General features: G+C 44.5%; 1 protein-coding gene across 6 annotated transcripts in view; it reads right to left on the bottom strand.

Moving 5' to 3' along the window:
- The window catches only part of uri (unconventional prefoldin RPB5 interactor), a 145,294-nt gene that overhangs the window by 109,457 nt on the left and 12,991 nt on the right, over positions 1–22,846 (bottom strand). For all 6 annotated transcript variants that reach the window (XM_068390155.1, XM_068390154.1, XM_068390153.1 and 3 more), the window contains exon 3: positions 12,698–12,805. In XM_068390155.1, coding sequence (XP_068246256.1) covers positions 12,698–12,805 — 108 coding nt within the window. The remainder of the gene's footprint in view (positions 1–12,697; positions 12,806–22,846) is intronic.

Raw genomic sequence — 22,846 nt, 5'->3', positions numbered from 1 at the left:
GGCTCGGAGATCGGGATTGACACAGCTTCCAAAGTCTTGCCCTTGTTCCAATGGGAGTCTAGATGGAACTGGAGAGGGCTAAGGTGAAGTCTCCCTAGTGAGATAAATTGTTCCAGGGATGACAGAGTCCCTAGGAGGCTCATCCAACTTCTCACTGAGCAACGGTCTTTTTTCAGCATGAGGCGGACTTTGAGCAAGGCTTGATCTATCCTGGTGGCAGACGGAAAAGCCCGAAAAACTAGACTGCGAATCTCCATCCCCAAATAGAGAATCGTCTGGGAGGGATTCAGTTGAGACTTTTCTAAGTTCACCAACAGTCCCAACTCCTTTGCAAGATCCAACGTCCATTGAAGGTCCTGCAGACAGCGATGACGGGACGACGCTCTGAGAAGCCAGTCGTCCAGGTACAGGGAGGCTCGAATTCCCGATAAATGAAGGAATTTTGCCACATTCCTCATGAGCCTCGTAAACACGAGAGGAGCAGGGCTGAGGCCGAAGCACAGTGGTCGGAACTGGTACACCACATTCCTGTATACAAACCTCAGATACGGTTGAGAATCCGGGTGTATAGGAATGTGGAAGTACGCATCCTGCAGGTCGAGAGAGACCATCCAGTCTCCCTCTCTGACCGCTGCTAGGACGGACTTTGTGGTCTCCATCGTAAATTTTGTTTTTACAACAAAAACGTTGAGCGCACTGACATCCAGCACTGGCCTCCAACCGCCTGTATGCTTTGGGACTAGGAAGAGACCGTTGTAGAATCCCGGTAATTGAAGGTCCGAGACTTTCACCACCGCTCCCTTCTCTAGCAACTGAGAAACCTGCTGATGTAGAGCTTATCTCCTTGACTCCTCTCGATACCTGGGAGAGAGGTCTAAAGGAACTGTTACTAGAGGAGGTCTCCGTACAAAAGGTATTTTGTACCCCTCCTTGAGCAACAACACAGACTCTCGGTCTGCACCCCTCTTCTCCCAGGCCTGCCAGAAGTTGTTCAGTCTGGCCCCTACCGCTGTCTGAGGACGTGGGCAGTCAGACTCTGCCACGGGAGGACTTGGATCCTCTCCTCTTGCCTCTCTTACTGTCGGCACGAGCGCCTCCCCTACTGGGGGCTCTGCCACGAAAGGGCGGGATAAACCTCGTCGCTGGGGTATCGATCTTGGGTCTTACGACATAAGACGATGAAGGAGCACCCTTACGAGCAGACGTAGCCATCAGGTCGTGGGTATCCTTCTGCACCAGAGAAGCCGCAATATCCTTGATCAACTGCTGAGGAAACAAAGCAGATGACAACGGGGCAAAGAGAAGCTCCGACCTTTGGCAGGGAGTTACTCCTGCCGAAAGGAACGAGCAAAGAGTCTCCCTCTTCTTCAGGACTCCAGCCGTAAAGGTAGCGGCGAGCTCATTGGAGCCATCACGGATGGCTTTGTCCATGCAGGACATAATAAGCACGGACACATCCTGGTCGGCCGACGAGATCTTCCTGCTTAAGGCTCCTAGCGACCAATCTAAGAAGTTAAAAACTTCGAAGGCCCTGTAAACCCCTTTAAGGAGATGGTCAAGGTCCGAGGAGGACCAGTAAACTTTAGAGCGTCTCATGGCCAGGCGACGGGGAGAGTCTACTAGGCTTGAGAAGTCTCCCTGGGCAGAGGCAGGAACTCCCAAGCCGAGAACTTCTCCCGTGTCATACCAGACGCTCGCTCTAGAAGCTACTTTAAAAGGAGGGAAAGCAAAGGCTGTCTTCCCCAAACTCCTCCTGGTGATCAACCAGTCGCCTAGCAAACGTAAAGCCCTCTTAGAAGAGCGAGAGAACACTAGCTTAGTAAACGAAGGCTTCGAAGCAGCTAGGCCTAGCGCAAACTCTGACGGAGGCGAACGAGGAGCAGAAGTTACAAAATGGTCCGGAAAAAGCTCCTTAAAAATCAGCATGATTTTCTTAAAGTCCATAGAGGGCTGAGCAGCTTTAGGCTCTTCTCCGTCTGACAAAATGCCCAAAGGAATATCAGTAGGCGGTGGATCAGCAACTTCCTCATCTGAAGGAACCTCGTCCGACAATTGTCGAGTCTCATGAAAAGGAGAGACCTGCCGCGGCGGCAATGCTTGACAGGCAATGTCAACAAACAAAGGAGCAGCAGTAGCAGTAGAGGAAGCGACGTCACGCCGCTGCTGAAAGGACTGAAAACCTTGTGACTGACCAGCAACAACAACAGGAGTTGATGGACGCTCGACGTCACGTCGGAACTGCATTGACTGCCTAGACTGAGCAGTCAAAACAACCTTAGACTGCGGTGACTGAGCTGGTCGGCGAACGTCCTGAACGTCAACACGAGACTGCGGCAGCGGCTGAACGTCAACACGAGACTGCGGCAGCGGCTGAACGTCAACACGAGACTGCGGCAGCGGCTGAAAGTCAACACGGGACTGCAGCGAGGGAGGATCCATGTCACGTGACTGACGTGACAAACTACCGACATCACGTTTCAAAGTACTAACGTCAAAAGGACGAGTAAAAGCTCGTTTGGGCAGCTGACGGCCAGAGTCTCGATGAGCGTAACGGCGATTCGAAAGCGAAGGATCATCGTGAACCTGCTCAACGTTATACTCCTCCATAAGGGAGGCAAGCTTAGTCTGCATGTCCTGCAGGACAACCCATTTAGGATCAACGGGAGTCGGAACGGGCCGAGACGACGGTAACGTCTGTGTGGGCAAAACATTGCCTTTACCGAGACCCTCGGACCCCGTGTTACGCTTACGTTTAATAGGCGAACAGTCTTCCGACGACTGCAAAGGGTCAGAGCTGTCCCAATGGCTACAGCCAGGACGCTGGACCTGTCCTGAAGGGACTGACTTTCGCTTCAAGGGTCTAGAAACCTTGCGCCAAGGTTTCTTTTGCGAAAAGCCTTCGGATGACGAGGAGAACACAGCCTCGCTCGTCTTATGGTAAGGGCGATCTTGACGAGAAACGCCCCATACCAAAGAGGGAACGTCTGTACGTTGGTTAAAGCCTCTCGTCCCCTTAAGTCCTACGACATTACTTCTCCCTGGTGCAGGGGAGCCTGAAAGAGGTCTCGGACTAGGGGAGCGACAAGCACGAACAGACGAACCCTCGGTCGCAACACTAAAAACACTTTGCGCACTTATCACTTTATCACTACGATTTTCTGATTTGCCACTCTGACACTTCAATAACTTCACATCTGACATGAGTTGGTTACGGTCCGATGCTAAGGACTCAACTTTCTCGTCTAAAGCTTGAATCGCAAGAAACATATCCCGCATGGACGGTTCATGAGTGCTAGTAGAGGGTTCAGGAACAACTACTACAGGGGAAGGATTAGGTTCAGGGGCATGGGAGGAGGAAAATTCCAACGACCTAGAGGAGCTTCTCCTCACCCTATCTCTCTCCAGCTTACGAGAATATTTATCAAATTCAAGCCAGTCGAATTCCGACAAGACCACGCACTCATCACACCGATCTCCTAATTGGCAGGTTTTACCCCGGCAATTAGAACAAACGGTATGTGGGTCGAGAGAGGCCTTGGGAAGACGTTTGTTACAATCCCTAGCATTACATTTGCGAAATTTAGGTCCAGGGATAGGAGAAGGGTCAGCCATATTGAACAATCAGAGAAAATCCAAAACAAATCCAAAGTCATCAACAATAAACACTAGCCAAAAAAGGGTTCAAGAGTTTTAATTGAAGAGAAAAACACCCGTCACAGCGAAAGCTCAAAACAACCAAAATAAAGTACTTCACCAAAAATGACGAAAACTCAAGGTCAACAGTGAGCGGAATCAACTTGTCGATAAGACCGACAGAGAAGAACTGGAGCTGTTTACAAGTATATGCGGTATCTGGCCGATAGTCGGCGCTGGTGGTCACACCCGCAACCTTCATGGCGATCGCTCGCGAGTTTTTGGTTTCTGTCGAGCCGTCCGAGACGTCAGCTATTATATATTCACCGGCTAAGTTTAATATTTAAAAATTATTATTATTATTATTATTATGATATTTTAATTATAAAATAAATTTTTGAATATACTTACCCGGTGAATATATAGCTGCAACTCTGTTGCTCGACAGACAAACTGTACAGAAAAAACTCGCCAGCGATCGCTATACAGGTTGCGGGTGTGCCCAACAGCGCCATCTGTCGACCAGATACCCAGCTCTATGTAAACAAAGACTCAATTTTCTCCTCGTCCCACTGCGTCTCTATTGGGGAGGAAGGGAGGGTCATTTAATTTATATATTCACCGGGTAAGTATATTCAAAAATTTATTTTATAATTAAAATATTTTTAAATATTTAACTTAGCCGGTGAATATATAGCTGATTCACACCCAGGATGGTGGGTAGAGACCAGTAATATATGTTTACATTTTATGAGCTAAGAGTTTTTATTTCATTTTAGGAGTTATCAAAATAACAAAAACAAAATAAATAGGTACCTGGTAAGGAAGTCGACTTGAACGATTACTCTGCCTTTTAAGTACGTCTTCCTTACGGAGCCTCGCGATCCTCTTAGGATGCTGATCGACCCCTAGGAGCTGAAGTATCAAGGGTTGCAACCCATACAACAGGACCTCATCAAAACCCCTAATCTAGGCGCTCTCAAGAAATGACTTTGACCACCCGCCAAATCAACCAGGATGCGAAAGGCTTCTTACCCTTCCGGACAACCCATAAAAACAACATTAAAAACATTTCAAGAGAAAGATTAAAAGGGTATGGAATTAGGGAATTGTAGTGGTTGAGCCCTCACCCACTACTGCACTCGCTGCTACGAATGGTCCCAGTGTGTAGCAGTCCTCGTAAAGAGACTGGACATCCTTTAGATAAAAAGACGCGAACACTGACTTGCTTCTCCAATAGGTTGCGTCCATTATACTTCGCAGAGATCTATTTTGCTTAAAGGCCACGGAAGTTGCAACAGCTCTAACTTCGTGCGTCTTCACCTTAAGCAAAGCTTGGTCTTCCTCACTCAGATGTGAATGAGCTTCTCGTATTAACAGTCTGATAAAGTATGATAAAGCATTCTTTGACATAGGCAAAGATGGTTTCTTAACTGAACACCATAAAGCTTCAGATTGGCCTCGTAAAGGTTTAGTACGCTTTAGATAGAACTTAAGAGCTCTCACAGGGCATAAGACTCTTTCTAGTTCATTGCCTACAATCTCCGATAAGCTGGGAATATCGAAAGATTTAGGCCAAGGCCGAGAAGGCAGCTCATTTTTGGCTAGAAAACCAAGTTGTAGCGAACATGTGGCTTTTTCTGACGAAAATCCGATGTTCTTGCTGAAGGCATGAATCTCACTGACTCTTTTAGCTGAGGCTAAGCATACCAGGAAAAGTGTCTTTAGAGTGAGATCTTTCAGGGAGGCTGATTGTAGCGGCTCAAACCTGTCTGACATGAGGAATTTTAGTACCACGTCTAAATTCCAACCAGGTGTAACCAAACGACGCTCCTTAGTGGTCTCAAAAGACTTAAGGAGGTCTTGAAGATCTTTATTGTTGGAAAGATCTAAGCCTCTATGCCGGAAGACCGATGCCAACATGCTTCTGTAGCCCTTGATAGTGGGAGCTGAAAGGGATCGTCCTTTTCTCAGGTATAAGAGAAAATCAGCTATTTGGGCTACAGAGGTACTGGTCGAGGATACAGAGACTGATTTGCACCAGTCTCGGAAGACTTCCCACTTCGATTGGTAGACTCTAATGGTGGATGCTCTCCTTGCTCTAGCAATCGCACTGGCTGCCTCCTTCGAAAAGCCTCTAGCTCTCGAGAGTCTTTCGATAGTCTGAAGGCAGTCAGACGAAGAGCGAGGAGGCTTTGGTGTACCTTCTTTATGTGAGGCTGACGTAGAAGGTCCACCCTTAGAGGAAGACTTCTGGGAACGTCTACTAGCCATCGAAGTACCTCGGTGAACCATTCTCTCGCGGGCCAGAGGGGAGCAACTAGCGTCAACCTTGTCCCTTCGTGAGAGGCGAACTTCTGCAGTACCTTGTTGACAATCTTGAACGGTGGGAATGCGTAGAGATCTAGATGTGACCAATCTAGGAGAAAGGCATCTATATGTATTGCTGCTGGGTCCGGGACTGGGGAGCAATAGATTGGAAGCCTCTTGGTCAGCGAGGTTGCAAAGAGATCTATGGTTGGTTGGCCCCAAGTGGCCCAAAGTCTCTTGCACACATCCTTGTGGAGGGTCTATTCTGTTGGAATTACTTGCCCTTTCCGACTGAGACAATCTGCTATGACATTCAAGTTGCCTTGGATGAACCTCGTTACTAGTGAGATGTCTTGACCTTTTGACCAGATGAGCAGGTCCCTTGCGATCTCGTACAACGTCAGTGAGTGGGTCCCTCCTTGCTTGGAGATGTACGCCAAGGCCGTGGTGTTGTCTGAGTTAACTTCCACCACTTTGCCTCGAAGGAGAGACTTGAAGCTTTTCAAGGCCAGATGTACTGCCAACAGCTCCTTGCAGTTGATATGCATGTTCCTCTGACTCGAGTTCCACAGTCCTGAGCATTCCCGACCGTCTAGTGTTGCGCCCCAGCCCACGTCCGATGCGTCCGAGAAGAGAACGTGGTTTGGAGTCTGAACAGCCAGGGGAAGACCCTCTCTTAAGTTGATATTGTCCTTCCACCAAGTCAGACAAGACTTCATCTTTTCGGAAATCGGGATCGAGACCGCTTCTAGCGTCTTGTCCTTTTTCCAGTGAAAAGCTAGATGGTATTGAAGTGGACGGAGGTGTAGTCTTCCTAATGACACAAATTGTTCCAGGGATGATAGCGTCCCTACCAGACTCATCCTCAGCCTGACTGAGCAGCGTTCCTTCTTCAGCATGTTCTGGATGAATAACAGGGCTTGACTTATTCTGGGGGCCGACGGAAAAGCCCGAAAAGCTAGACTGAATCTCCATCCCTAAATACACAATAGTTTGGGATGGGACCAGTTGCGACTTTTCCAAATTGACAAGGAGTCCCAATTCCTTGGTCAGATCTAGAGTCCACTTGAGATCCTTCAGACATCGACGACTGGAAGAGGCTCTGAGAAGCCAGTCGTCCAAATAAAGGGAGGCTCGGATGTCCGATAAATGGAGGAATTTGGCTACATTCCTCATCAGCCTCGTAAACACGAGAGGAGCTGTGCTTAGGCCAAAGCACAGGGCCCGAAACTGGTAGACCACATCTTCGAAGACGAATCTCAGAAAAGGTTGGGAGTCTGAGTGGATGGGGACGTGGAAGTAGGCGTCCCTTAGGTCTAGGGAGACCATCCAGTCTTCCCTTCTGACCGCTGCTAAGACTGACTTTGTGGTCTCCATAGAGAACTTCGTCTTTGTGACAAAGACATTCAGAGCACTGACGTCTAGCACCGGCCTCCACCCTCCTGTCTTCTTTGAAACCAGGAAGAGGCGGTTGTAGAATCCCGGTGATTGAAGGTCCGAGACTTTGACCACCGCTCCCTTCTCTAGCAAAAGAGACACTTCCAGTTTCAGGGCTTGTCTCTTTTCTTCCTCTCTGTACCTGGGAGAGAGATCGATGGGAGACGTTGCTAGAGGGGGTTTGCGTACAAAAGGGATCTTGTACCCCTCTCTGAGCAACTTGACAGATTGTGAATCTGCGCCTCTCTTCTCCCAGGCTTACCAGAAGTTCTTGAGTCTGGCTCCCACTGCTGTCTGAAGTTGCGGGCAGTCAGACTCTGCCCTTAGAGGACTTGGATCCTTTCCTCTTCCCTCGCTTCCCTTCGGCACGAGCACCTCCTCTGCTGGAGGCTCTGCCACGAAAGGGCGGAATAAAGCGAGACGCTGGAGTGTCAATCCTCGGTCTAGCTGACAATGTAGGCAAAGGGGGAGCTTTGTGAGCTGAGGACGCAACAAGATCGTGAGTGTCCTTCTGCACTAACGAAGCAGCTATTTCCTTTATCAGGACTTCTGGAAATAGGCACTTGGAAAGGGGAGCAAAGAGAAGCTCAGATCTCTGGCACGGTGTAACTCCAGCAGAAAGGAACGAGCAGAGAGACTCTCGCTTTTTCAGGACTCCGGACACAAATGAGGCAGCAAGCTCATTGGACCCATCACGGACGGCCTTGTCCATGCAGGACATAATGAGCAAAGAAGTCTCTTTATCTGTCGAAGAGATTTTCCTGCTCAGGGCTCCTAGGCACCAGTCTAAGAAGTTAAAGACTTCAAAAGCCCTAAAGATTCCTTTCATAAGGTGGTCCAGGTCCGATGATGACCAACAAATCTTTGAGCGTCTCATGGCAAGGCGGCGGGGAGAGTCTACAAGACTTGAGAAGTCGCCCTGGGCAGAGGCAGGAACTCCCAAGCCGAGAACTTCTCCCGTGGCATACCAGACGCTCGATCTAGAAGAGAGTCTAGCAGGGGGAAAAGCAAATGCTGTCTTCCCTAAACTCTTCTTGGACTCTAACCAGTCTCCTATCACCCGCAAAGCTCTCTTGGACGAGCGTGCGAGGACGAGTCTAGTAAAGGCAGGTGCGGTAGAAGGCATGCCTAAAACAAACTCTGAAGGCGGAGAACGAGGAGCCACAGAAACAAACTGGTCAGGAAACAACTCTTTGAAAATAGCCAAAACTTTTCTAAAGTCCAAAGAGGGTTGAGTTGACTTAGGCTCGTCCAGTTCTGATTGTTGATCATCTTGATGTGCAGCAACATCATCATCAGAAAGTTCCTCATCCGAAAACTGATGAGGAAACGGCAACGGAGTGGGTAATGTCTGGTTCGCTGAGTCCGGTCGTACTGGTGCATGCGTGACGGAGCCGGACGCAACGTCATGGAACTGCTGCACAGTCTGTGAACTGTCAACAACCATGGTAGCGCGAGGACGCACAGCGTCTACCCGAGACTGTCTAGACTGACTGGGTTGCGCAGTGGAAACCACACTGGGTTGCGGAGGTTGACGCACCGCGTCAAAACAAGTCACCTCTGATGGTTGTTGAACGTCCAAAACGTCAACAACAACCTCCGTGCGTCGCTTAACGTCAACATGCGGCTGGCAGCCCACACTGGATCGCATCGGTGGAGGAACCCCCTCAACTGGTGTACGTGAGAAGGTTACCTCAGCGTCAACAGGACGCACAACCGATCGCTTGGAAGGTTGTAGGCTAGGTACTGCACTAGCTGCTGGTACGGCAGCAACCTTCTCCGCATGAAAGTCCTGCATCAAAGACGTAAGCTTGGACTGCATGTCTTGCAGCAAAGTCCATTTAGGGTCTACGGGAGCAGGTGCGGCGACAGACGGTGTTAGTGTCTGAAGCGGTACCGCTTTGCCTCTCTTAGGCGGTGAGCAGTCATCAGATGACGGCAACGAGTCCGAACTGACCCAGTGGCTACAACCGGGACGTTGGACTTGTCCTGAAGGGACCGATTTACGTTTTAAAGGTCGTGAGACCTTGGTACAAAGTTTCTTACGAGAAACACCTTCAGACGACGAGGTATAAATGGGCTCTCTCGTCTTACGTAGGTAGGGGCGATCTTGGGGAGATACGCCCGATACCATGGAGGGAACGTCTGTTCGCTGATTAAAGCCTCTCGAACCCATGCGTCGTACGACATTGCTTCTCCCCTGGACTTGGGAGCTTGCAAGAGGTCCCGGACTAGGAGGACGACAGGCACGAACAGACGAACCCTCAAGCGCAACACTGTCCACAACACTATCACTTGGCACTTTAGCACTTCCCACTGCACTTTGGCACTTAAGCTCCTTAACATCCGCCATGAGCTGATTGCGGTCACTTGCAAGGGACTCAACTCTCTCACCCAGAGCCTGGATGGCACGCATCATGTCAGCCATCGATGGTTCCTGAGTGCTAGGAGGGGGGTTAGGAACAACCACTACAGGGGAAGGAATAGGTTGTGGGGCATGAGGAGAGGAAACATCAATAGACCTAGAGGAACTTCTCCTAACTCTATCTCTCTCTAGCCTGCGTGTGTACTTTTCAAATTCGATAAAATCGAATTCCGAAAGGCCCACGCACTCCTCACACCGATCTTCCAATTGACAGGTTTTACCCCGACAATTGGAACAAACAGTGTGAGGGTCGATAGAAGCCTTCGGAAGACGCCTAGAACAGTCCCTAGCATTGCATTTCCTAAATTTGGGAACTTGAGAAGGGTCAGCCATTTTGAATTGGTCAAGGGAAAATTCCAAAAACGATCTAAGTCATCAACAATGAATCCGTTACAAAAAAGAGTTCAAGGATTTGTTTGAAGAAAAACCCTGCACAGCGAAAGCTCAAAACCAGAATATAGTACTTCACCAATAAGATGTGAAAAACTCCAGTTTAGCAACAGCGAGTAAAGTACATCTTGTCGACACTTCGACAGAGAGAAAATTGAGTCTTTGTTTACATAGAGCTGGGTATCTGGTCGACAGATGGCGCTGTTGGGCACACCCGCAACCTGTATAGCGATCGCTGGCAAGTTTTTTCTGTACAGTTTGTCTGTCGAGCAACAGAGTTGCAGCTATATATTCACCGGCTAAGTTAAATATTTAAAAATTATTATCAATTATTATCATCATTATCATTATTATTATTATTATTATTATTATTATTATTATTACTATCATCATTATTATTATTACTATTATTAGCTAAGCTACAACCCTATTTGTTAAAGCAGAATGCTATAAGGCCAAGGACCCCAATAGGGAAAAATAGTCCAGTGAGGAAAAGAAACATAAAAAGAAATAAACTACAAAGAGAGGTAATGAACAATCAACATAAAATATTTTAAAAATAACATTAAAATATTCTTTCATATATAAACCATAAAAAGAGACTTATGACAGCCTGTTCAACATAAAAACATTCGTTGCAAATTTGAACTTTTAATGTACCATCGATTCAACTACCTGGAAGATCATTCTATAATGTGGTCACAGCAGGATTAGTGTATTCAATTGTAGAAAAAAGACCAAATGAGGTCTCTAGCGTATGAATTTACAACATTTGCGCGCTTATCAAAATTGTTCCATACCCGAAAAGGGCATGGCAATCAAAGGGTAAGAAATTTTCTCTATGGGTTGGCATCAAGATTGTTAAAGATCTCGCATCTAAACATCTTTTCTTTTTGGCATTGGTCTTTGCTAAGCACACAAGTGAACTGCAAGCACTTTTCTAAGGTTTAATTTTGGGAACGTAACACGATTTTGTTTCTCTTGTCTCCTATCAGAGCAAAAAAGGACTTTACGAATAAGGTTAAACTTTGAATAGTAGAGATAGTGTGCCTAATTTATTTTGTGGGGTTAAGATCCCTACTCGTTCTCTGACCAAAAGTGCCCTGTCATTTCTTATTAAGGGCTTGGTTACGAGTTCAAGTGCCGAAACAGGGGTACTTGAACTGATAAACATTTGATTCATTCTTAAACCAAAGGAGTCTTATTGATTCAGGATGAATAGAAACGTAAATGCATCTAACGAGTCTTTCAAAAACACTTCCATCCTCCTTATCCGTGGGAGTAGTTTTCATTAAAAAAAAATTGATGGGAACTGTACTGTAAATTTGTTTAGAATCAAAACATCTACATCTAGCCTTAAATCCAGTCCCGATGCCTTGGGTACTTTTTATAAAAAAAAAAAAAAACCTCTTGGCAAACACTGGGTAGGGATCCCAGACCTAATAGAAGGCTCTTAATCTGTATGAGGCTCTGAACAGGTAAAATTCATACAGGATTAAAATGATATACTGTACTGTACAGTACTTACAAGCAATGGAAATAGAAGGTATGAACTGAACAGTTACTAGTTTCATTAAAAACAATTGTATGCTGAAGATAACTACTGTAATTCTTCTTGCAATCCTTAATAAAAAATAAAAACCTATAGAATACGCTTATACATACTCTGCCTATCACTATTGTTATCCTTACAAGTGACGATGCTGGGAACAGTCTTCAATGTCTCCTGTATATGCATGTACTATAGTATTATACTGTACATTCTTGCAATACAAAAAATTGACTTTTCTTTTTTTTACCTTATATTCATTCCTAATAGCGACTTTACATTTACTTTTCCAACATCTTTGACTTCAAAATTTTGCCGCCTCCTTCATTCAAAAACAAAATGTTTTGATTAGCTCAATGATTCAAGAAATATAAATCAATGGTTTGAATAATATAATCAATAACTGTTAGCAATAAGCCATTTCCCCAAAAAGCAAGCAAGAGCTTCCAGTGCAAAGTAAGAAATCTGTCTGATAAAATCTTCTGTAACTACTGAAGCATGACAAACTTTTTGGCCATGAAATTTCCAATACTATAAAGGTATTTAATGAACTAACACAGAAAAGCTTCTTCATAACACAAACCCTTTTCTTTATACTATACTATTCTCCCTTCATGTATTCTTGCATTTCCTGTTTCAAACACTTCTGAAACTCCATCACTCTTGTCTTTCCTTCATCAACATCTCTTCCTTCCAGAAAACAAATGGAGCACATTCTCCCCAATAGGGGAAAATTATACTTATAAGTCACAAATATTACTGCCAGCTACAGTACTACCACATACATAAGACATGCTAAGAAAAACCACCTTCATTTCTTGAATTTAGCTTGTGGCTTTACACCTATCATATAAACAATAGTTCACTCACACCACAACATAACATACTGAATCAAGTATAATATTAATTAGTGTTCTAAAAATTCAATATGAACCAATTTTCATAATCCCTACCTCATGAGATGTTTTGTCAGGAAGAGTTCTAAGCCTTTTCTGAAGATGCAGGTAATCATCTTTAAACTTTGTCAGCTGATTGTATTCTTTCTCAACCAATTCAAATTTCTGTAATTCACCAAAACAAGATTTAAAGATTTATCATTATTGTAATACAGTATGCTAATACTAACAAATATGTTAAAAAAGGCTTTTATTTATATTTAATCAAAAATTTACAAAAAATATGTATAAAAAATGGGGAACACAGCATATAGCATGTATAATACTGACTGTAGAAGTAATAATATTGATGATAATACACCTTTAGAAATGATAATATTGTACTATATATAAAAATAACAATAAATAAACAACATCCATTCAAGTATGGCTTAATATTCAACAGGCCACTTGAACAGGATACACCAAAAATTAATTATAAAAGTAATTTGTGGTTTTCCTAAGTATACATAACCAACTTCTATAAAATACGGAATGCCTTCAACAGAGCTAAAATTACCATTAATATTGTTAACAAGATAGCTATTGACAGCAGGTGAGTGTAATTGAGAATTCCTGCCCACTCTCGTGCCAAAGACTAAACTTTTTACCTTTGGCTCAGGACTAAGACGTGGGTTGAGGTGAGAAGTTTAATTTTAAAGGACTCAGGTTTGTATAGCTCGGGAAAATAAAAATTACTTTTAAAATTTTGTATTTATTCCTACACACATTCAAAGCTTTTATCCTTTGAAATTGGGACACTAGTCTATTGGTGGGTAAGAAGTCCCCTTAGAATAAAACTGGTTGGTTCTTTTTCTTCCCTGGAAAATGCCAGTTACCCTCATCCCATATGGAAGCAAAGTGAATAACTCCAGCAACCTCCAACCAGTCCATCATAGGGATGAGTAGGTTGGTAATACTTGATTAGTACCTGTTACAGTTGATAAGGAATCTTTCTCTCCTGAAGGGGAGAGACAGTGTGAAATGAAATACCAGGAGTACAATGGTCAATGGATATGTATTCATTCCATCATCTTTCCCAAGGAAATAAAAAAGTCTAATAAAAATGTTACTAAAAAAATGTAGCTTATCAGCATCAATGTCAGATCCAATGTGTAATGGTACAAATGTTTCATCCTCAAGTAAAGGGAAGGAAAAAACAAGCAAATGAGCAACTAAATCTACCTTCCCTCCAGACTTACATCGAACATGTTACTTTAGACAAGATGCTTTCTGTCCCATGTGGGAGCTAGGCTGTCTACATAAGTAGTAAAGCCACCACCACAGGACCAAGAACAAAATGATGGATTTGTGAGTATGCTCACTTGAAGAATTGAAGAAGACTGTGTTGTTTATTTGCTGCTTTAATACTCCATTGCCCGTCTAATTGCAAATGCTTCAGACTCTAAGTGTGATTGAGTCCAACCTCTCAACCGTGATCACTCAAATGGACATCTGGGGAGCAGTACACAGTCCGGGACAAAGTCTTGAACTGGTAAACCGTGCCATTGATAAAGAAGAGGAGGACTGATGAATGGGCTCTTGAAAGTACACATACTTTAGATCCACTAAAAGTATGATTCCTTCTTTGATGAAACTCAGTACAGACTATACCATTTCCATCCTTAACTTCATTTGTACAACAAACTGGTTCAGAAGAGAGAGGACAATGACTGGTCTCATACGTTTTGTTAACTTATTCACCAGGAAGAGTCACGATAGAAGCATAGAGACCCATCTCGAATGACTTTAAGCGCATTATTCTACATGTTTCACCCCTGACAGCAAAGCCAGTGCTTTCAGTGATGTTGACAGGATCAGGATTGACTGACTGGAAGTGAGAGCGTTATCAGATCTACAGATTTGATTGTTATCTCGACAATCAATCCAGGGCTAAACTAGTAAAATTTGACCATAGCAGCTCCATAGGTCTCAACCCTTGAGGAGCACAGATGTGCCAATCAATAACTGAGGTCTTACCTGATGTCAGTGCCCAGGTTGCCTCATCCACTTTATTGCACCCATAAATGAGTGCAAGAATATCCACAAATGAACACTATGATTACAGGTTCTCAGCTTCCGTTTGTACTAGGCCACGGTCCGGTACCTGCGAGGCAATAGGATCGTCAGTATCCTTCTACCATACAGGGGTAGAGGGTTCAGCAGCGAGTGTTGACTTGAAGACAGATCCTGCAATGTAATTGGGGACTGATGACACACCAATTATGTGGGAGAGGAAAATCTCTTGAACCAACCGAGGCAGGGACAGAATAAGTACCTCATACCCTTCCTTCTGTTCATCAAAGTGGAGAGGGAACATTGGCATAATTACTGCAACCCCAAAACCATCAGTACATGGCTGTCAGCTGGTGAAGGAGAGCACCCAAGCTCTTCTCACAGCCAACAGAAGGTGCATGTATGCCTGCACAGGGCCACGCACCTCCATCCCACCTGGCTGCTGGGTTAACGAGGGAAACACTGGCCACGGCAACTTGGGGCCGTGGCACAGAAGTGGGGGACCACCTGGGTGGCATCCATCTACCCAAAGGAGAGGTGATGTCAAAAGCTCTATCCTTGCAACCACAACTGGCCTTCTTATTCTTATTATTAGAAGCAGTGTCTGAAGAAGAGGAGGACCAGGATGAAGATCTGGAGATGAGAGACCTCAATTCCTTCTCATAATAATCATTCCCTCAAGCTCTGCAAGTAGAGAAGTCTAGATCAGAGTGACCATCGAAAACAAAGCTCCCATAGGGACAAAAGCTCACAGGTTGCTCTAACATGAACCACAACACTGGGGAACACTCACAGGAGAAGTGGAACACACAGTCACTGGCCCTCGTAATATAGACACTGGGGCTGGGGTCTCCGGCATAAAAAGGAAGTGCTGTGAGCTGCACTGAAACAATTGGCATAGGGCAGATCAGCAGTGAGAAATTGGCATAGGGGAGATCAGCAGTGAGAAATTGGCATAGGGGAGATCGGCAGTGAGAAATTAGCATAGGGGAGATTGGCACCTGGGGTTTTATAATGGCCCATGGCTTCTTACCCACAAATTTATGCTTAGGCACAGCCATAACACAGGTGCAGGAGCCTTCTTTACATCATCTTGGGTTCCAGTGCACTGCAAGAAAACCACTGGGGTAACTGGAATCATACTGGCAATCACTGGGGTCACTGGCACTAAAGATACTGGAGATAAGGCAGCCTTAGCTAACAGTGCTTTAAAAAAAATACACGCAGTCACATCTGAAAATCTAAAGGATGCATAGCTTTCTTTATGTCACTCAATGTCAGCAATCTGCAAGGAAGAGCTTCCAGCACATGCTGGAGTATGGCAATCACCTCACACTCTACCAATCCTAAAAAACTTGCTGATGTAGATTCAAGTTTTCTCTGTTCCTGATGCATGCCTCCCAGGACCAAACCAGGGGCATATTGAGTCGGTATAGTGTCAGGCAAACATTGAGAAGGGGGGGATTATCACAAAACAGTCCAATGCTGCCAGCACCAATACCAGCAATACTAAATGCTACCTGTCTCTTGTGAATGGCCAAAGCCAAGAGGGAAGAGAGAAGGGCATAAAGCAGGTGGCAGTCAAAACCACCTTACTGGGTTAGTGTCTGGTGACATTGGGGGGTTATCACAACGCAGCCCAAGTGCACCATCACACACCAGCATTACCACATGTCATCTAACTTTCAGGGGAACTGTTGCCAAGAGGAGAGAGGATCAGGTAGAAGGTGGCTCAGTCACAAGGATAAGAGTTCCTAGTCAGTCCGGCCGGTCTAGTATTAGGCAAACATTGGGGAGTTTCACAATGCAGGCCAATGGCACCAGCACGAAGACCTGTACTACTAATTACCACCTCTCTTACATGAACAACTGACGTTGAGACACAAGAGGCAAAGAGTAATTGGTGACATAGTTGTAAGAAGAGTGTCAGTGGCATGACACCCCCACTCACCCTACAACTAACGCTGGAAACCAGCATACGACTGAAGGGGGCAAAAACACTGGGAAAATCAATGGACAAATAGTCAATCAAGAATAACTAACTCTACCCCAACCATCATGACCAACCCATACCCAGGCTAAGCCATATGAAGGCCAAGCAACCAAAGTCCAAAAGTATGGCATCCTATCGTAACCTTAGCTCACCATTATGTTCACACAAAAAAAGGCAGCCTCCACCAATGGGGGACAAAGTGACCAAAGTCTCAAGTTTGACCACCTACCTTGATATCAACGACGGGCCTAAGGAGCAAGGTCACTAAAAGCCTGTAGACATCACTCATATAACAGAAGGAGAAGACAGAATGGAGACAGCCACCTCAAGCACTCTGGTGACAGGGATGTTCCTTATAAAAACGACTGGTGTAGCGATCGATCAATCACTGTGTGCTCTTGGCGCCTGACCTTCACAAAACCAAAATCAAGACCAAGACCCCCAGTCAAAGAAAACAAGTTGCTCAGAAGGGAGAATAATCCTCTCAGTCAATGGGCTCAAGACCTTGCAAGGAGGCACAAACAATAAGTGAAGACATCTCAGAGAGAGAGAAGGCCACCACAGACCAAGTAACAAGCAAGCAAACTCCATGCTGCCCATGAAGACAGCCAGGAGTATCAAGGGAGAAACCTGGGATACAAAAGCAAAAATGCCTCCATCTTCACAACAAATTCCAGAAGATAGGGCAAACTAGGTCCTGTATCCACCTAGGTAAATGGCAGATGAGAACCAGAAGCTTGCACACTCTCATGACAAGACACCAGTGAAGCCTAGAAGAAAGATCTTGCCAGCAGAGACCGCAAAAATGAGCACCATGACTCATTTCCTAGACTTCCTTTAGGCGACCATGGAGGGAGACCATACCTCCCAATGGAGCCTGAAAAAAGATAATAGCAAAATGGTGCCACCTGTTTCGACAAGTGAGACTAGCACTAGAGGGAAGAGGGCCCGAAGAGACAGCGACTACGACCCCAAAGGAGAACGCTAGGGCACTTCAACTACCCTTGAGACATGAGCAGGGTCATAACGGATCCCATATGCACTGGCATGGAAACTAGTGCTACAAAAAGCCACCTGCCTCACCAGAGACTGAACCAGATCCATGAGGACAAGAGGAACAGAAAACTCTGGGGATCTCACCTAATCATGAAAGCCAAACTAAATGCAAAAGGTACAAAGACCTTGTCCAAGTGGAGAAGGTCCAAGAAAACTGCAAACTTAAGACAAGGACTCAAAAGACCTTGAGCCTGGAAGCAATGTCTGAATACCAAGCAAGCTTGTAATGATTGGCGAGTGGACACACATCTGGCTAGAGCCAACTGTCAGAGACCCAGGAAGAAAAACTTTCCTGACCACAGAGAACCACCTGACAGTCTCTAAGCAAGAAAACGAGGCACAAAGAGACTCTAGAGGAATGGGAAAAACAGAGTTACAGAGAAAACTGCTGCTCTCTGACAGACGAACTGGAGGTACCACGAGGATCTCCAAAAAGATGGAAAACTGCTCTTTCGAGGCTTAAAAGGGGCAAAGAAAGGAGACGGATCACCCTACCTCAAAGACAGCTCAAACGAGAGACTGGAGGAGAGCCAAAACAAGGAGCACTCCTTGGTTTAGCAAACTCGATGCTCCAGGGATCCTGAAATGGAGCAACGCAAACCTGACACTGATACTCAAAGGAGGAGTGGCGAACAAAACAACTGAGACATGCCAGCTCCTCAAAACATCCTATACCTCCTGCCCAGGGTCCAACTGAGACTAGTCGACCCCGACGAAATGACAGCCAAGAACAGAGACTCAAGAACCGGGGAACCTGGGAAGACCTGACTCAATGTCCCACACAAGATGCTCAGACTCCCAGGAATGGTCCCTCTCTCCAGGGACCATCGGACCGAAATGCCCTCGGATTCCAGATGAGAACCTGTCTCAGATCCAAGGCATCGGACTAAAACAAGAGCTCCAGTTCAGCCATCAGTGTTGCCAATGGAGGAACAGAATAGGAGGTACCTGAGTTGTCAATATAGCTAAAATTTTAGGTTTTGAAGATTCAGACCTAGATAAATTATCCTAAGGTACAGTAATGTCATCTATTTTATATCAATACTCAGAAATCTGGGTAAGGTTAATATAGTAGAGGAGTAAACAAAGCAAATTATATAAAAAAAAAAAAATCAATGCAAAATTAAAGAAAACATGACAAATTTGGAGATAATTTGTATATTTCCTAATGATACAAACCTTTACTATTTATTAAGCGTATTCTTTTCAGCTTCGCTGAAAGTAATACCACTAATAAATAGCATAGGTTTCTATTCCAGTTACGGAACAAACTAAATTTCTCAAATAGAGAAAATATCTGTAGCTACCATGACAACCTTTTATCATAAAAACAAAAAAATTACAATATTATTCAAACACTGAAGAATCACACAAGGCCCTCACAGAGTAAGTAAATAATACAAGGAGAGTCTCACAAAATTATAGAAGGTGAAAACTTCCATAGGCAAATCATTTACATACAACGAATGATAGGAAATGAAGTGGCGAGTGGTTTCCAGTGAGAGTGGGGCTGAGACAGATATGTGTGATGTTGCCATGGTTGTTCAACTTGTATGTTGATGGAGTGGTGAGAGAGGTGAATGCTCGAGTGCTTGGTCGAGGATGAAACTGATAGACGAGTGATCATGAATGGGAAGTAAACCAGGTGTTGCTTGCGGATGATACTGTACTGGTTACAGACTTGGAAGAGAAGCTTGGTCGATTAGTGACAGAGTTTGGAAGGGTATGTGAGAGAAGGAAGTTGAGAGTTAATTTGGGTAAGAGTATGATTATGAGATGTATGAGAAGGGAGGGTGGTGCGAGGTTGAATGTCATGGAGAGTAGATCACTTTAAGTACTTGGGGTATGTTGTTACAGCAAATGGTGAAGTGGAAGTAGATGTACGTCAGAGAGTGAATGAAGGATGCAAAGTGTTGGGGGCAGTGAAGGGAGGGGTAAAGAATAGAGGGTTAGGCATGAAAGTAGAGAGGAGTTCTGTAGGAGAAAGTGATTGTACCACCTGTGATGTATGGATACGAGTTGTGGGGAATAAAAGTGACGGAGAGACAGAAATTGAATGTGTTTAGGATGATGTGTCTGAGGAGTATGGCTGGTGTATCTCAATCAGATTGAGTTAGAAACGAAGTAGTGAGGGTGAGAACGGGTGAAAGAAAGGATTTTGAGGTTAGAGTGGATATGAATGTGTTGAAGTGGTTTGGCCATGTTAAGAGAATGGAAAGTGGCTGTCTGCTAAAGAAGGTGATGAATGCAAGAGTTGATGGGAGAAGGCCAAGGTTTGGGTGGATGGATGGGTGATAGGAGGATAGATGTGAGAGAGGCGAGAGAAAATGCTAGAAATAGGAATGAATGACAAGCGATTGTGACAGTTTCGGTAGGCTCTGCTGCTTCCTCCGGCGCCTTGGTGACCGGGGAGGTAGCAGCAGTACAGGATTCAGTGAATGAAACTTCATCTGTGGTGGATAATGGAGAAGGGTGGGCTGTGGCACCATAGCAGTACCAGCCAAACTCGACTGAATTCCTCCTCAGGCTGGGAGGAGCAGAGAGAGGAAAGGTCCCCTTTTGTTCATTTGTTTGATGTCAGCTATCCCCCAAAATTGGGAGAAGTGCCTTTTAAATAGATATGCAATGAATAAGATGGGATGCAGATATAATTACACAAACATAATTACAAGAACACCCACAACTGTCATGATAAAGCAATTCCAATGCCAGTCAACTGAAACACTCTTAACAGAAACTACCATGACTTAGGTCATTGGGTTAAATCAATTCTGGTCGCTATTTACTTCTTTCCACAAAAACTCTAACCCAACACAGATATAGAACTAGTGGGGCACTCAGTAGAGTGCAGACCTCCACCATGGAAGTGTATTTCTTGTTGGCATAGATTTTCATACTCTAAAATATGAATCAAGTTTGTAGTCTCTATGACAAGGATGTCCAAATTTATGGCTGATTATGTGATATGGACATTTTGCTCGTCCGTGACCTCGACCTTTCACCTTCCAAAATCTAATCATTTCCAGCTCTCTAGATAACAGTTTAAAATCCCTACAAGTTTCATTATTTTACGATTAAAATTGTGCCCGTATGTTTGACCGAAATTTGGCCTTTTGCTTGATCTTGACCTTGGACGCAACCTTGATCTTTGACCTTAACATGTATTTATTGGCGTGGGATTCATACTTTCAAATATGAGCCAAGTCTGAAGTCTCTGTGACGACAATGTTCAAACTCATGCCTGATTACGTGAATTCGACATTTTTCTTGACTGTGACTTTGAACATTGACCTTCAGCTTCAAAAATTTAATCATTTCCAGCTTTTTATATAACAGTTAATCCCTACAGGTTTCATTACTCTACAGTTAAAATTGTGGCCAGGAAGCTGTTCACAAACTAACACACACTAACTCACACAAACACAAAAGGGCGAAAACTAACCTCCTTCCAACTCATCATAAAGACTACAAGTGACACCTCTGCTTTCCCAAAAATGTCCTTCCTCATATAACAGGGTTGACAGAGTCTAAACCCAACTCTAAACAGTCACAAACAATATTCCAGGGCAATCGGTCCTGACGTTTGCCAGTCAGTTCTCAGGAAATATTATAGTATACATAAACTGGGCTTATACTAATTCATCTACTGTGTAGGGTGTTGTACACACCTAAAATACAAGATACAGTATAAGCCCATTAGGAGGTAGATTGAGCGTATTACCATAATTATGGGTATAAACTATAGATAATTAAATTCTCAAAAAAAAAAAAAATAAATAAATAAAAGTAATATGTATTTTTCTTAATTTCAACTCTTGGGTATTACAACAGCACATTGGTGACTGGGTCAGGGGAGATGCATGGGGAACACTAAGTGGACAATGCCTTTCAATCAAGGGCCAACCTAGAGTATGACACCTTTGAACACCGCAGTGGCTGTTACCAGTGTTGCATTATGAGCATTTGCTATTCCTGGGCTTAAGGTGGTGGAACCACAGGGGAAACGCTGACCGCTCCTTCCCCCACTGGCATTACCCAGGGAGACATTGTCACTGGGAACACCAGGAGAGAGGTAGCCTTAGGTACCAGCTCCCTAAGCAAGTCATAGAGGGCCTACCTGAAAGACCTAAGGAGCCCAAGCCTTCCTCAGGTCAAACTTGTTGTCAGCAGTATGCACATACAGGGAAAAGCCTCCAACCTCTGATGGGATGTGGAGATCACTAGGGGAACTCTACACATTACTAGAACCCGAAAAGCCCACTGATGTAGCTCCTAGGGCTCCTCGCTCTTGGAGCATACTCCCTGAGGAGTAGCAGACACACTGAGTGAACAGGAGGAAGAATCAAAAGACAAACTCGGTGTCAGCGCCCAGAAAGACACCAGAGAAGACTCAGCTCACTTCCTACAACTCAAAGCCTACTCTCACTACATAGGAGACTACGACCTACACTCTGCAGGTGAGAATGATTAAAAACAACTACTGTGTGCCCATAGCAAGGAACATAAAGGGATAGTGGATCTACAGTCAGTTTAACAAAAACCAGAAGTAAAGACCACAAGTCCCTGGTGGGTACGTATTTCATGTTTCACAACCATAGTAATCTACAGCTAGCATTCACCTCCTAACAGAAAAAGAAAAACAAAATGAAAAGTTCAATTAAGGGCGCAACAGTACGTCTGTACTTGTTGTGGCTGAAAATATAAGTGAATAGTTACAGACAGGTGTTGGGCAGAACTCCAGGTCCTTGCTCACCCCATCCTTATTTATTCATTAACGATTTCAACGGCTGTTTCCAGATCCCGCTGAAAAATATTCTCAACTTAAAGGACAGCAGGTTTCTATGAGCGTAGGTACAATAAGTGTTTCTTTTTAATGATGAGATGGTCGCACTTCATTGATAATAGCTATGTGCTCACAGGTAAGACTTTATTAACAGAATATGACACTTAGGACAACATTAGTATGATTTGAATTTTATTTATCCTGTGCAAAGGAGCCATAATGCAGGAATTTGCCATTAGTGAAAGGAAGGATATTTTGTAATTCATATGAACATGTATAATTTAAAAAAAAATTAAAGTTCAAAACTTTAAAGATTTAA

This window comes from Palaemon carinicauda, chromosome 1 (genome assembly GCF_036898095.1).
Source record: "Palaemon carinicauda isolate YSFRI2023 chromosome 1, ASM3689809v2, whole genome shotgun sequence".
Lineage (NCBI taxonomy): Eukaryota > Metazoa > Arthropoda > Malacostraca > Decapoda > Palaemonidae > Palaemon > Palaemon carinicauda.
This window is presented reverse-complemented; position numbering and strand designations above follow the sequence as displayed.